We start from the raw sequence: 12,874 nt of genomic DNA on the forward strand, positions 1-12,874 counted from the left end.
CAGGAGTGTTGGAACAAAGAAAAAAAAAAAAAAAAAAAAAAAACCCACACCCAAACTCTACTTTATGTAGTTTACCTGCTAGCTTTCACTCTTTGGTCTTCTTCTCAGAGTTCTGAAGCTTTTCAACGATTTTGCGCTCATGGCCTGCAGGGTTGTGGCGGTTCGTGTTGCAGCTTGCCTCCTTCTTCGTCCTGCCTTTGCGACTACTGCACTCTGCAGGGCACACAGAGAAAAGCACATCTTCAAAATCACACACCACAACTAAACAGCTCACTGCACTGAAGTGTTTCCTGCTCTGCAATCCTGTGGGGCTGTCTGCAAAGGAGCTCAGCCAGAGAATTTTTAATGAGCCAATAGGAGAGCCAAGGAGTCATATGACAGGTCATATTCAGGGGCCATTTCTTGCTCTATGGTACACATCATCTTAAGGACCCTGAGCTATTAAGATGATTGTATTTTTGTAAACAAGGTGAAGAAGTGGATGAGGGTAGCAGGGGCCCTGTTTGTGAAATACCCACTCATGTTGCCCAGGTGCACATTACATTTCTTCCCCTTTATACCTGAAGTCGATGTCGGCACTTCAACTCCTCATGAAGTCTCTCTTGAGAGAAGTATTTTCATTTTAAAAATAATTATCCAGGCAAAGAGCTAATGGCCACCCAATGTCATGGCCAGTTTCTGCTATAAGCAGTATAAACATCTTCAGGACATTGAGCCATTAAATTAAATTCCCACAAACAAGAAAAAGGTGGGTGAAGACTGCAGGTCCTGTAGGGACCACAGTTGTTCAGAAAGGCCCTGCTTAGGACATCCAGCTAACAAAAGAACCTCCTTTTGCCCTCCTTCACATGAAGTCAGTACAGGCACACCTCTTCAAATCTTGAGCCAAGTGAGGGGTGAGTGGGACAATGTGGTGTGCAGATGGGCTACAGGAATGAAGGTGGAACTAAAACACTGGGCTACAGTAGTAGACTGCCCTACCACACTAAAACCACATATAGCACCACGTATGTACATATTACAGAAAAAGGCTTTAGAAAAAGTGTAGGGAAAACAGCACATACTGGGAAAACTAGTTTCAAATAATTAATTAATTAATTAATAAATAATTAAAATGAAAAAAAAGTTTGTCATGTAAAAACTTTAACTTACCTGTGTAGCGGTCTGTGAGGTTATAATATTCGTATTCATCGTAGTAACGATCCTCAAATGTAGATGGCTTCAGGTTTTTCACGTCGACGTGACTCATCGTGATTTTTGGATTGAAGCTCCAAAACTCAGACAGCTGTAAAACTAAGTTACAACCAACTGCACTTTCTCGAACAGTACGAAGCAGACCTGGGGGAACAAATGTTCAGTTAGCTCAGGATATAGACGAAAATAAAGCTGTGTCTCCGACCGAGGACTTTGTTCTCCCGCTGCTGGTTTTCTCCAGGGCGCTGTGTTTACATTCGCCTTCTCCGGCTCTTTATATAGAGTGTAGCTCCGCCCCCGCTGCGTCTCTGCCCTGCTTTCAGGCCGAGTTGCATCAGATCCGAGTTAATGTTTAGCTGACGGGCTTTGCCCTTTTACAGCCAAATAAAACATCATGTCAGATGACCTTGTTTTGTTTTGCTCAGTTCAGCATTATTCTTTAGAGAGACTGTATATCGTCCAATGCTGTCCAATAAAAAACATGTATCTCCATGTTTATTGTTTTTAGTTTTCTCCATGGTTTGAACCATATTAAACTATTCATGAATAGACCAACAGAAATGCTCTAAATGACTTGAAATAAACTCTTATTTTACATTGACTTCCATTCAAAGTTCAAATATTAGGGGGGATCCGTGTTTTTCACTGGACTGTGATGATATGAATGGTATGTCTATGGATGTATAGCTTAGCTTAGTTGGTGTTAATGACCATGTTAAAGTTTCTATTCTATTCTGTCTATGTCTGTCTCCTCCTGTCTTATTATAGTATTTTGATCTTTCCTGCTTTTGTCTAGTGTAGTCTGTCTAGTGTAGTCGGTTTTATTTTAATCTGTGGTGTTGTTTTTTTTTGACTCATTCTGTTTGATTATTGTAAGTTCTTACCTGTTTAATTTAATAAATGTATGTTCTTTTCTAGTCTAGTTTAGTGTAATCTAGCCTATTTCCTTCCATTTAGTTCTATTCATCTCTTTTTTCTTATGCTATCTTGGCCCTCTACCAACAGATATATCAGATATACCACACCTGTCCATTTACCCACACCTCACACGTCCTGCAGCGGTGTGTTTCCCACTAAGCTACTCTCAACCTTTTTGTTTACTTCTCGCATTTAGAGGACTGTTCAGCTATTACTATGTTTAAAGGAGAAGGAAACCCCTCTTCTCAACTTTCCATGGAAGTCAATGTAAAAAGATCTTATTCCAAGTAATTTTGGAGCATTTCTATTGGTCTGTTAATTATCATATAGTGATACAATTTGAAAAAAAGAAAGACTGCAAGACTCACATTATGATATAAGGTGAAAGCAGGCAACATGTTTTTTGCATGAGTGACAATATACACCAATAAAGGATTATCTTATCTTATCTCATCTTACATAGAAAAACTATGTTAGAATAACACAAGTTTGGTTCCTGACTTCTCTGTGAACTCCAGCCCTGTGGATTTGTTCAGTTCCACCAGCAGCTCATCTGACTCATCTGAGCTTTTGGAAGCTAATGTGCTTACACATGAACTCGCAATGTATAGTTCTTGAATTGTTTAATTTAATTTTTTTGTATTTATTCCAACATTAGAGAAACACCTACTGCCCATATTAACAGCTTTCCATTTCAGTTTTTCAAAAGGTCTGAGACTGCTGTACATTCTCAGTATATCAGCCTATAAAATATACATTTTCCACCTGGGTTTTAGTCCATGTGATGGCATTTTAAATCCAAATTAAACATTGTAACCTTGGCAAAGGATGTTGTGTTCAAAGTTATCTCTACAGCATTCAACCGGTCACTTTGCACTGTATCCGTTCCAGTGTGTATACAGGTGTGTGTATAAAACACTGTTTAGGCGGTACAGTTGTGACTGCTAGTGTTTTCTGGTAGTGCTTTTTCATAGGGAGGACGTGGATTCCTGTAAGTTTTTCCTGTCTGAGTCAGACCACAGGGTAGCGAGAAATACAATTTGAGGGAGTGTGTTTAGAGCTGAGGTCTGGAATATTCCACAGCACAGCACTTTGGATACATGACCAGTGTTTATGAATACATGGGTACAGTGAGTGTGTGTGTGTGGGTGTGGGTGTGTTTGTCTGTGCTGCATGTGAAGCTGAGGCAGAAATGACCTAGCATGATTGTGTTTTCATTCACAAACAAAGAGAGAGAATGTGTCAGAAGGACAAGCTGTACTTCTTATCACCAGTCACGTACACACACTGCTGGCTGCAGACTCACAGGCTTTGGAATTTAGTTCAGCATTTTTTTTCAGCGTTCTTCCAACCACAGACAAGAACTACAAGCTACATCGATCTATACATATTCTGTTGTTTTTTTCCTCTTCCACACGTACCATCCATCCTGCAAATGTACTGTCCTGCTCTTTCCTCGTGAGTTTTGGCTGGAACTGTGACTGATGTAATGTGAGAGGGGAGTGTTTGGTTCTGTAAATATTTGGATTATAAACTCAGCTGAATGATCCTCAGCTGACAGTGATCCTGTTAGCTATGAAACATCTGTCTCTCTCATAGGATTTCTCATAGGATTGCTAGAACCGCTAATTGAATCCCCAATGCGACTGCAAAAGACATGGAGGAAAATTTTGCAGACTCTGGAGTGATGGTGCACTGCTCTACTGTGCAGCCATACCAGCACAAATATGAGCTTTATGAAAGATCATCAGAGGAACCCCTTTCCTGTGTCCTCATACTTCCAACCACAGATGAGGGCTAAAAAGCATCACACCTGTGCAAGTCTTTCAAGTCCTTCTCTAATAAACATAGTATTCATTCTGCAAATGCGCTCACTTGCAATCATACTCTTTCCTCATGAACTGGCTTACAGTTTGAACTATGGCTGGTGGATGTCATGTGAAAGGGGAGCGTTTGGTACAGTAAATATTTGGATTATTAGCTGGGCTGAACAATCCTCAGTTGACAGCGACCCTTTTAGCTGTTAAATATCGGTCTTTCCGGAATTACCATGTTTTCAGGTGACCCTGTTGAAAATTAACTTTAGCTGGGTTAATTTTAACGTTTCAGGGATATTATCTTCACATTCAGACTTTGGCCTCTTTCAATATCTGATCTTAAAGATAACCAAAGTATAATCTGCTGATTACATAAATGAATAAGTCTGCATTTGTTTGCTTCTGTGTTGTTTTTCTCTTAAGCAAAAGTAAGCCTAAGTTTTTTGGGGGGGGGTTTCATGCTCATTTCTCTTTTCTCAGTTTCTTTTTCGGGTCGAGATGTGCATTTGCATTCAAAGTGCAAACACTTTCTGTGTGCTCAGAGGTCGAACACAAATATCACTCAGGGTGAAACTGAAGGAAACTCCAACTGAAAGTGGCCTACTTTAAGCAGAAATAATTTGGAACAATACAAAGCAATTCAACACGCCTCAGCTCAGTTAACCGAAACACTGCTGCCTCAGATGTAGAGCTTGTTGGTCTGCATGTGCATTGTTGGTTACTAATTATTTAATGTGCAAATGAACACAAGTGAACAAAAGACCAAAGCATATGTTATACACAAACCAGGTTCAGTAGGGATGGCAGGTGCAATAAGCTTCATTTTTGCAGGATAGCCTATAAATATGGTTATAATTACATCATGTATCATTACTATAATGATTAGTGTTGAATACATGGCAATGACAGTTATTTCCTCAAACAGAATAGAGGCATCTGCTGTGTCAGATGTGATTTAAATGCAATTATATCATCTAATCACCATTACAACTTTGCAACCCTTTTTGCTACTGGTAGTCTGTGTTTTCTATGTGAGAGCGAGGATGTACGCCAGTGTGTTTTCCAATAAGTGCAGTAACGTTGCACAGTGGAAAAGGAAAAAGGGGACATGTACTTGTAGTGGAATGTAAAACATATAGTAAAGGAGTAAAATAGATAGTTTGAAATAGTTTAAAATAATATTTATAACATTTTATAATTTACACAATTTCTTCCCTTAGAGAAAAAGGCTGCAGAATGTCATGAAAAGAATGCCTCTCCAACTGTTAAGCATGCAGGTGCACTGATGATTCTTTATGCTTGTGCTGCAGCCAGTGGCATGTAGATCATCTTACTGGTGAAAAGAATGAGTTCAATGAGTTAAATACCACCAAATACTGGAAGTAAACGTCACATCATCAATAAAAAGGCTGAAGTCGAAAAGAAGATGGTTTCTATAAAAGGATAATGATCCTAAACACCTCAAAATCCACAATGGACTACGGTCTGAAGTTTTTACTATTATCTCCACAATTCCCCGACCTAAACACCATTGAAAACTGGTGAATATATTCTGTAGACCTCAAAAGAGCGGCGCATGCACTGGATGATGTTGCCAGTATGAATAAATGGACAAAAGCTAATGTTGAAGCAAGTGTGTGATGAATAGGAATGAGGTTTTCATGATCAGCTGGTGGGTATAAACCTTCATTAATTGTTAGCAACATTAGCCTTGGCTTATTGACTACATTTAGGGTAAGGGGAAAATGTAGGGATTTTTCGAGACTATCATTTAAAAATATTTTCAGTTAATTAATTGTATAAAACCATTTAATTGAATATAAATGAAGTCCTTAAAAATTGTATACTAGTAGGATTAAAATCCACTGACTGATATGAAGCCCGACTGCGGTGCGGTTTTAGGGTTTACCCGTCGCACCGAATGTCCCTTCGAGGCTTCTGTACAAGGCCTAACCCACCCAACAGCCCAACCATAGAGGAAAGCAAACGTCAAAGAAAGGTAAGATAGGGGTGTTCAGATTTGTGAAACGGGTCATATTCAAGCACGCAAAACTCGCCGTTACTAAATAAATATTTGGGCGTCCCGCCTATAAAGTCTGTTTAGCTGTGGTAGGCTCACAGCTTCGTGCTTTTGTTGTTGCAGCTAAAGCTAATGCTAGCCAGCCAGGCTAACTTAGCTAGCTAGCACCTACAGTGTTGGTGTTGATGTCTGCAGTCAGACAGACTGAGTAGAGGGTGTAGGGACTGTGACTTTGTGAATGGAGATGATAAACAGTTACTGCAGGATACCACATGGGTTTACCAGAGAACATCGGTGCAGATCTGAGAACTGAAATGCTCTCTAAAAGTGTGAAGCCTGTAGAACCGTTCATTTATCTAAATAAATATTTCAGTGCATTCAGTGGTTCAGATTTGTGACTATACACATTTTCAAATACTCTGCACACTATGTGCACAAAGTATTGGGACACCTGCTTATTCACTCTTTAATTCTAAATCAAGGGTGCTGAAAAAAGAGTTTATCCTGCTTTGGTTGGAGTAACTTCTCTACTGTCCATTAAACTAGATTTTGGAGTATCGCTGTGAGAATTTGATTGCATTCAGCAACAAGAACCATAGTGAAATCAGGGTGTTGGATAATCGCCACCTCACCTCACCCCCAACTCATCCCAAAAGTATAGGATGGAGCACCATCATTCCAGAGAACACCGTTCCACTGCTGCACAGCTCAATACTAGGGGGGCTTTATACCCCTATAAACCATGCCTGGTTTATCTACTGCAGAGTGTCCTACTCTGTTGGGAGTACTTTTCTACAGGGGCTAGAAAAGCTTTGCGTGTGCATGGGCTATTGCTCATCTATGTCAGCAATGTGGGACAACTTAAAGTAGCTGAATGCATTTACTAGAAGGGGTGTCCACAAACATTTGGCCGTGTCAGAAATGTTTTGGTCTTACATTGATCTTATTTATGGATCTCAAACCATACAGGCGTAAGTAGTATACAGATGCTTCATACAGCTGTTGTGAATCTCTTCTGTGCTCAACCAGTTTTGACTGCTGACCACTGTAGGATGTGAATAGGCACTATTTTGGCTAGAGTACTACTTTTGTTATTTGAGTGCTGCGTGGATAACGAGTCTAACTGCCGCAGTTCTGTTCCAGGCTCAATGGCTTTGGTGTCTGCAGATACTAAAATTGCCGAGCTGCTGACTGAGCTCCATCAACTAATAAAACAAACTCAGGTGCGTTTTTCCTTTTTCTGTTTTTAAACCTCACTCCTGCTGAGACTGGCACGTTGCGTGACATTTTCAGTGAAATTGGTCGTCCAGTGGTGCTTTGGCTCATTATCTTTCTCTCTTTCTTCCTCTGATGGAAAGGAGGAGCGGTCACGCAGTGAACACAACCTGCTCAACATTCAGAAGACACATGAAAGGATGCAGACAGAAAACAAGAGTCAGTCGACATGTCCTAGTAGTATCTCTCATTTTGATTTCAACTAAATTCATCCATTCATCCATCCATAATTTGTACCCATTCCTGATATGCAGTATGTTTTAACCATTCCTCTACTTTCTCTCTCTCTCTCTTCACAGCTTCTCCATACTATCGGACAAAACTTCGGGGATTGTACACCACAGCAAAAGCAGACGCAGAAGCGGAGTGCAGGTAATTAGTGGAGTTTGAGCATATCTTTCCCCACTGATTCACTGGACATTTGGAGGTGTACTGTTTTTTTGTTTGTATTTTTTGCTTTTTTTTTTTTTTAGAGTTACACTTGATCTTCATCAAACTGCAAAAGATAAAAGGATTTAAGATAATGATGGTTATTGTGTGAGGCATGGCTTTATCCCTCTGGCAGTCAGGCTACTCAACACCATGCTACCTCCCTTCATTAGCTAAAAAAAAAGGGTGCATGTGAAAGTTAGTGGTTCTTTATCTACCTCACAGTTAATGTATTAATGTATGTATACATGCACAGATGCATATTTATGTACTTTTTCCACATAACCTATTTATATCTTTATGTCTTAGATGCGACAGCATTTTACAACATCTTTCATATCACTTTATAATATAATGTATGGATCCTTGCCCTTAACCTACTAACCACTGTACTACTGTTACTGTAGTGTCACGTGCACATGCAAAGTACTACTGTCGCTTACTGACTGGGAAAGGCTGAGAATGCTACTTCTATCAACAGTTTTCCTCCTCGATAAACACCAGTGACCCAGTTCCACTGGCAGCCGTATTTGCAATTGCCATAACACTAATGGATCTGTACATCCTACAGTTATCATGGTGGAAAACAGGAGCGTCCCTGTTGTTTTCTGTTTAGACTTAAGGCACATATGGGAATTGAATGGTAATGCTGACTTTTGATGTAAACATATTGGCTAATGATGCATTAACATTTATTTACATTTTAAAGTAGATAAAGGAAAAATAAAGGTTTATTCGTAAAGGACAACAAATTCAGTAACATGAATTTGTGTCTGCTGATACTGATACAATTCTGATATCATGCATCCCTTGTAATAGTTTTTTTTTTGTAGCATCAGATTTAGCATCAGTGTTAAACAGGCTGGTTTAAGAATACTCACTGTACGACCTGTTTATTCCTAATGTTTTTTAAACAGTAGTTCAAAGAACCATAATGATAGTACGCCATCTTGTGGTATTAAGTAGAATAACTGTTGGGGTTTATATTTTCTTTAACAACACACTTTCTTTAGACATCATAATCAGATCAGATTAAATGTCATAATATTTGAATATTTCCATCTTTCACCTACAGTATTCTGAGGCATGCTCTTGACAAGATTGCAGAAATTAAATCTCTACTGGAGGAGAGACGTATTGGTAAGTTATTGAAAGTGTGTGAGAGAGAGTGAGTGTGTGTTCATTTGTGGTAATGGCTCACTCAAACTGCCTTAACCTCCCTCAGCTGCGAGGATGGCTGGGGTGTACAATGACAGTGACCCACCCAGGAAGACCATGCGGAGAGGCGTTCTGATGACATTACTCCAGCAATCTGCCATGACGCTTCCACTCTGGATTGGCAAGCCAGGCGAAAGGTAGCGGCCTGCTTTCTAAGCTTTCCATCGCTTTCTCTACCAGCGCCAGACTTTATCAATGTAGCGAATAAATGATATAATGAAAGGTAATGACGTTTCTGTTTCTTTCCCTGCCACAGTCCGCCTCCTCTGTGTGGAGCCATCCCTGCGAACAGTGATTATGTTGCTAAACAGGGGGATAAGGTGGCAGCTCGAGTGAAGGCTGTAGACGGAGATGAACAGTGGATCCTGGCTGAAGTGGTCAGCTACAGCCACTCCACCAACAAGTAACTATCTTTGCGGCCAACGCTGTTGCAACGGATGTGATTATTTAGGAAGCAGTTAATTCATCTCATATGACATTTTGATGATTTGAGATGATTTGATTTGGTGTGATTCAGAATGAGTTAAAATACACTAGTAGAGCTATGTTTCTAATATCTCCATTGCAGTTTTTAACTTTAGCATCACACTGTTTCTGTTCATTACGTGCAGTAGCTAAGTTGTAGTGGAAATTATATGAACTGCACTTTAACTGTTGAGACTTGTTGGGAGAAGGCAGCGGGTCTTCCACATGAGTAGGCATGTCTGGCTTTGCCTCTGGTCTCTGCTGTGCAGACAATTTTGGCTTTATTTCTATAGAACGACAGGGAATGGAACCATGGCGTCCTTGTTTTCTACAGTCGTCAGAATGGACCAACAGAAGTACACCAAAATGACTAAAAGTAACTTGTAATTTCTGTTTGCTATCTTGTTCAGGTATGAGGTGGATGACATTGATGAGGAAGGAAAAGAGTAAGTGACATCTCTTATCTTGTTTATTTGTATTTTCTGTGCCATTATTTTATTATTATGTTAGCTCCCCTTGTCGCTGCTGTCTGCCTGTCGCTGACGCTGCTCTTTGTGGTTTCTCTCAGTCTTCCCCTGATTGTTTGCCCTTCTCACTTCTGTCTCTGATTATGCCCTTCTGACTTGCTTCAGGAGGCACACACTGAGTCGGAGAAGAATCATCCCGCTGCCACAATGGAAGGCCAACCCAGAAACGGACCCCGAGGCCCTGTTCAGTAAAGACCAGCTGGTGCTGGCCCTCTACCCACAGACCACATGCTTCTACAGAGCACTCATTCACACCCCTCCACACCGGGTAAGAAAGAGAGAATAGAGAGATAGAGGGAGTAATAGAAACAATGATGTGTTGGGAGGAGGTTGTAGTGTCAACCTCTGTAAAATAATATTAACCTAATATGAAAATGTTTACTAGTAGGACTGCAAATGCTGGTAAACAAATATTTTTGGTGGATAATAAGCAGCTTTTCAATCAAATTTCATGCAATCTATTGAAAAAATAGTATTCACACTAACATATGCAGACTCACTGCCTTAGATACTTTGATGCCGGACAACAGCAGTGAGGGAAGTTTTCAGTAGTATGGAGGAGTATAGGAGAGTGATCATGTCTCTGTTCATACAAACTGTCAAAGAAATGACATAATGCCTCCACAGGAGGGTGTTGCTGAAGAGTCAAATAAAAATAAAAATCTTAAAACGCAAAGTCTGTGATTAAGCCCAGCTGTCAGCCACTAGAACTCCTTGATAAGCTCCTGTGATGCTGGTGAAGATATAAACTGAAAGCTAGCGTGAACAGCCTCAAACAAACCAGAATTGGTGATCATTGGATTTAAGACTTTACCTAATGTGTGAGCGTTGCCTAAGACAACCAGCTAATATTCAGCTTTTGCCTGAAGTTGGTGTGGAACACTTGATTTCTGTGGTCGTAACTGCAATGAGAGTTGAGCATCCATCTTCAAATTACATGTGGTGATCATTGGGGTTGCATACCACAGTAGTGGAGCACAAATGCTGGGCTTTTGTACTGTGTAATAGATGTGGGCTCTCGAAATGAGAATTTCTGATATGACTTGAATTTGAATAGTTGTTGATCGCTAAAAAAAAAACGAAATAATTATCCAGCAATTTCTCCTGTATTTTAACCTGACGGTGCCCCAGAATGTTCCTTGCTTGTTTTCTTTCACTAGTTTTCTTCTTGGAATGATTCCACCAATCTGTACCATTCTCCATTTACTGCAGTTATTTTCCACATGGTTAATAAAATAGAAGAATTCTCCTCGCAAACACAGATGTATGTAGATACAAATAGATAGAGTTATGTTTGATAGTGTCTGTGTGATTAATAGCATTGTTTTAATTGCAGCCCCAGGACGACTATTCAGTGCTGTTTGAAGACACTTCGTATGCAGACGGCTACTCTCCGCCTCTCAACGTTGCCCAAAGATATGTGGTGGCCTGTAAGGAGAACAAGAAGAAGTGAAGATGGGAAAAGTGGACTTTTTTTTACTTGTTTTTGTAAACGGAGGTGCTGATTTTAGCGTCAGACTTCTCTACTGGTTATGGTCACCTCTGTTATTAAAACTGGATGTTTGATCAAGACTTCTAAACATAAATGTTTCACTGATGCCAACCGAGATGAAACATGAACGACAAGGGAATCTGTGTGTTTAGCTGTGAGGGGCACAGCCACAGTGTTCTCTTCGTATTTAAAAATGACTCTTGGATAACACAGGATGTGACAGTACCATGAGCGGGAATTGTGAATTAACCCAAAGTTGGGGTAAATGAGGACTGTGTTCATGATTCAGGTCTGTGTGATTCTACTCCAGTTTTCTCTGGCATCATGCCATGTACATTTTGTTTTTGGAGGTCTTTTTTTTTGTACGACATTCCTGTCTGTTTCGTGGGAAATAAACTTACTGCAGGTGAATTGTGTAAAAACAGTGAAAATAAACCATATTAAAGGTTTGCCAGGACTTTTCTGCATTTAGTGAATAATGATTGTGTGTGACGTGGTTCGAACTTGAATTTCATGCCCTAAAAGGCAGAGGGGGGAACTAAATCTTTGAGTGTTTTCAAATGATGCATTTACCACTTTTTCAGAAGCTGTTTTTCTACTCCGTGACACTGAAGTCCTTAACATTTATTTTAAGTATGTTTGTGGTAGCTGTGCTGTGTCCTTCCATATAAATGTTTTTTGTTTGTTTGTTTTTTTGCATGCAGCATTTTATTATTTTATTGATGCTGGATGTATTAAGGTGTTCCAGTGCGGTTCTGTAAGTTGTTTGTACTTGTACATTACTGTGAGCTTCTAGTTACGTGTTTCTACTATTTTGTGTTTCTTTTATTATGCAGATATGTTATAACTAAAAGGTTGGGAGACGTAAAACTGCTCACCTTCTTGTGACAAATTCGCCATTGCAGTTTTTAACATTTTTAGCATCACACCGTTTCTGTTCATTACGTGCAGTAGCTAAGTTGTAGTGGAAATTATATGAACTGCACTTTAACTGTTGAGACTTGGTTGGCCTGGGAGAAGGCAGCGGGTCTTCCACATGAGTAGGCATGTCTGACTTTGCCTCTGGTCTGTGCTGTGCAGACAATTTTGCACAGGTAGACAGGTGGAGCATACACCCACATTGAAGTACTGTTACTTGTCTTTTTTTTTTAAACTAAATGTTCTTTTCTTCAATTATTATTGCAAAGTGGTTTCTGGTCCCGTCAGCATGAGTCCCCCCATCCAAGCGAGTGTGGTCTGCACTTTGCAATAATAATTGAAGAAAAGAACGTTTAGTTAAAAAAAAAAAAGACAAGTAACAGTACTTCAATGTGGGTGTATGCTCTACCTGTTTAGGTTAATAGGCTAGGAAACTACTTGTTTCAAATAAAACAATATTTCTTCAGTAAAACCAATGACTTAACTAAACACACAAGTAAGAAATCATAATTTCTCTTTCTTTGGTTGTACTTTTACTTGAGTAATTGTTTTACTTAATTAAGAATTTTTTTCTTAGGTGGGGGCTTGGCCACTTTATCCA

The 12,874-nt window shown here is 39.7% G+C and overlaps 2 protein-coding genes across 4 annotated transcripts in view; one reads left to right on the forward strand and one right to left on the reverse strand.

Moving 5' to 3' along the window:
* nupr1b (nuclear protein 1b) overlaps nt 1-1,429 on the reverse strand; it is a 2,516-nt gene extending 1,087 nt beyond the window's left edge. Inside the window, exons 1-2 of the mRNA XM_072693638.1 lie at nt 1,153-1,429; nt 76-213 (exon numbers count right to left, since the gene is read on the reverse strand). Coding sequence (XP_072549739.1) covers nt 86-213; nt 1,153-1,249 — 225 coding nt within the window. The 5' untranslated portion in view covers nt 1,250-1,429 and the 3' untranslated portion in view covers nt 76-85. The remainder of the gene's footprint in view (nt 1-75; nt 214-1,152) is intronic.
* sgf29 (SAGA complex associated factor 29) overlaps nt 1-11,804 on the forward strand; it is a 103,588-nt gene extending 91,784 nt beyond the window's left edge. Inside the window, exons 1-10 of one of the 3 annotated variants that reach the window (XM_072694308.1) lie at nt 5,863-5,928; nt 7,093-7,172; nt 7,308-7,383; nt 7,524-7,596; nt 8,729-8,793; nt 8,879-9,008; nt 9,128-9,274; nt 9,747-9,782; nt 9,969-10,131; nt 11,200-11,804. In XM_072694308.1, coding sequence (XP_072550409.1) covers nt 7,098-7,172; nt 7,308-7,383; nt 7,524-7,596; nt 8,729-8,793; nt 8,879-9,008; nt 9,128-9,274; nt 9,747-9,782; nt 9,969-10,131; nt 11,200-11,316 — 882 coding nt within the window. In that variant the 5' untranslated portion in view covers nt 5,863-5,928; nt 7,093-7,097 and the 3' untranslated portion in view covers nt 11,317-11,804. Of the gene's footprint in view, nt 1-5,862; nt 5,929-7,092; nt 7,173-7,305; nt 7,384-7,523; nt 7,597-8,728; nt 8,794-8,878; nt 9,009-9,127; nt 9,275-9,746; nt 9,783-9,968; nt 10,132-11,199 lie in introns of those variants that run through there. The other 2 variants (XM_072694309.1, XM_072694310.1) reach the window with 2 other exon arrangements.
* The last annotated feature ends 1,070 nt before the right edge of the window (nt 11,805-12,874 follow it).

This window comes from Salminus brasiliensis, chromosome 12 (genome assembly GCF_030463535.1).
Source record: "Salminus brasiliensis chromosome 12, fSalBra1.hap2, whole genome shotgun sequence".
NCBI classification, from domain to species: domain Eukaryota; kingdom Metazoa; phylum Chordata; class Actinopteri; order Characiformes; family Bryconidae; genus Salminus; species Salminus brasiliensis.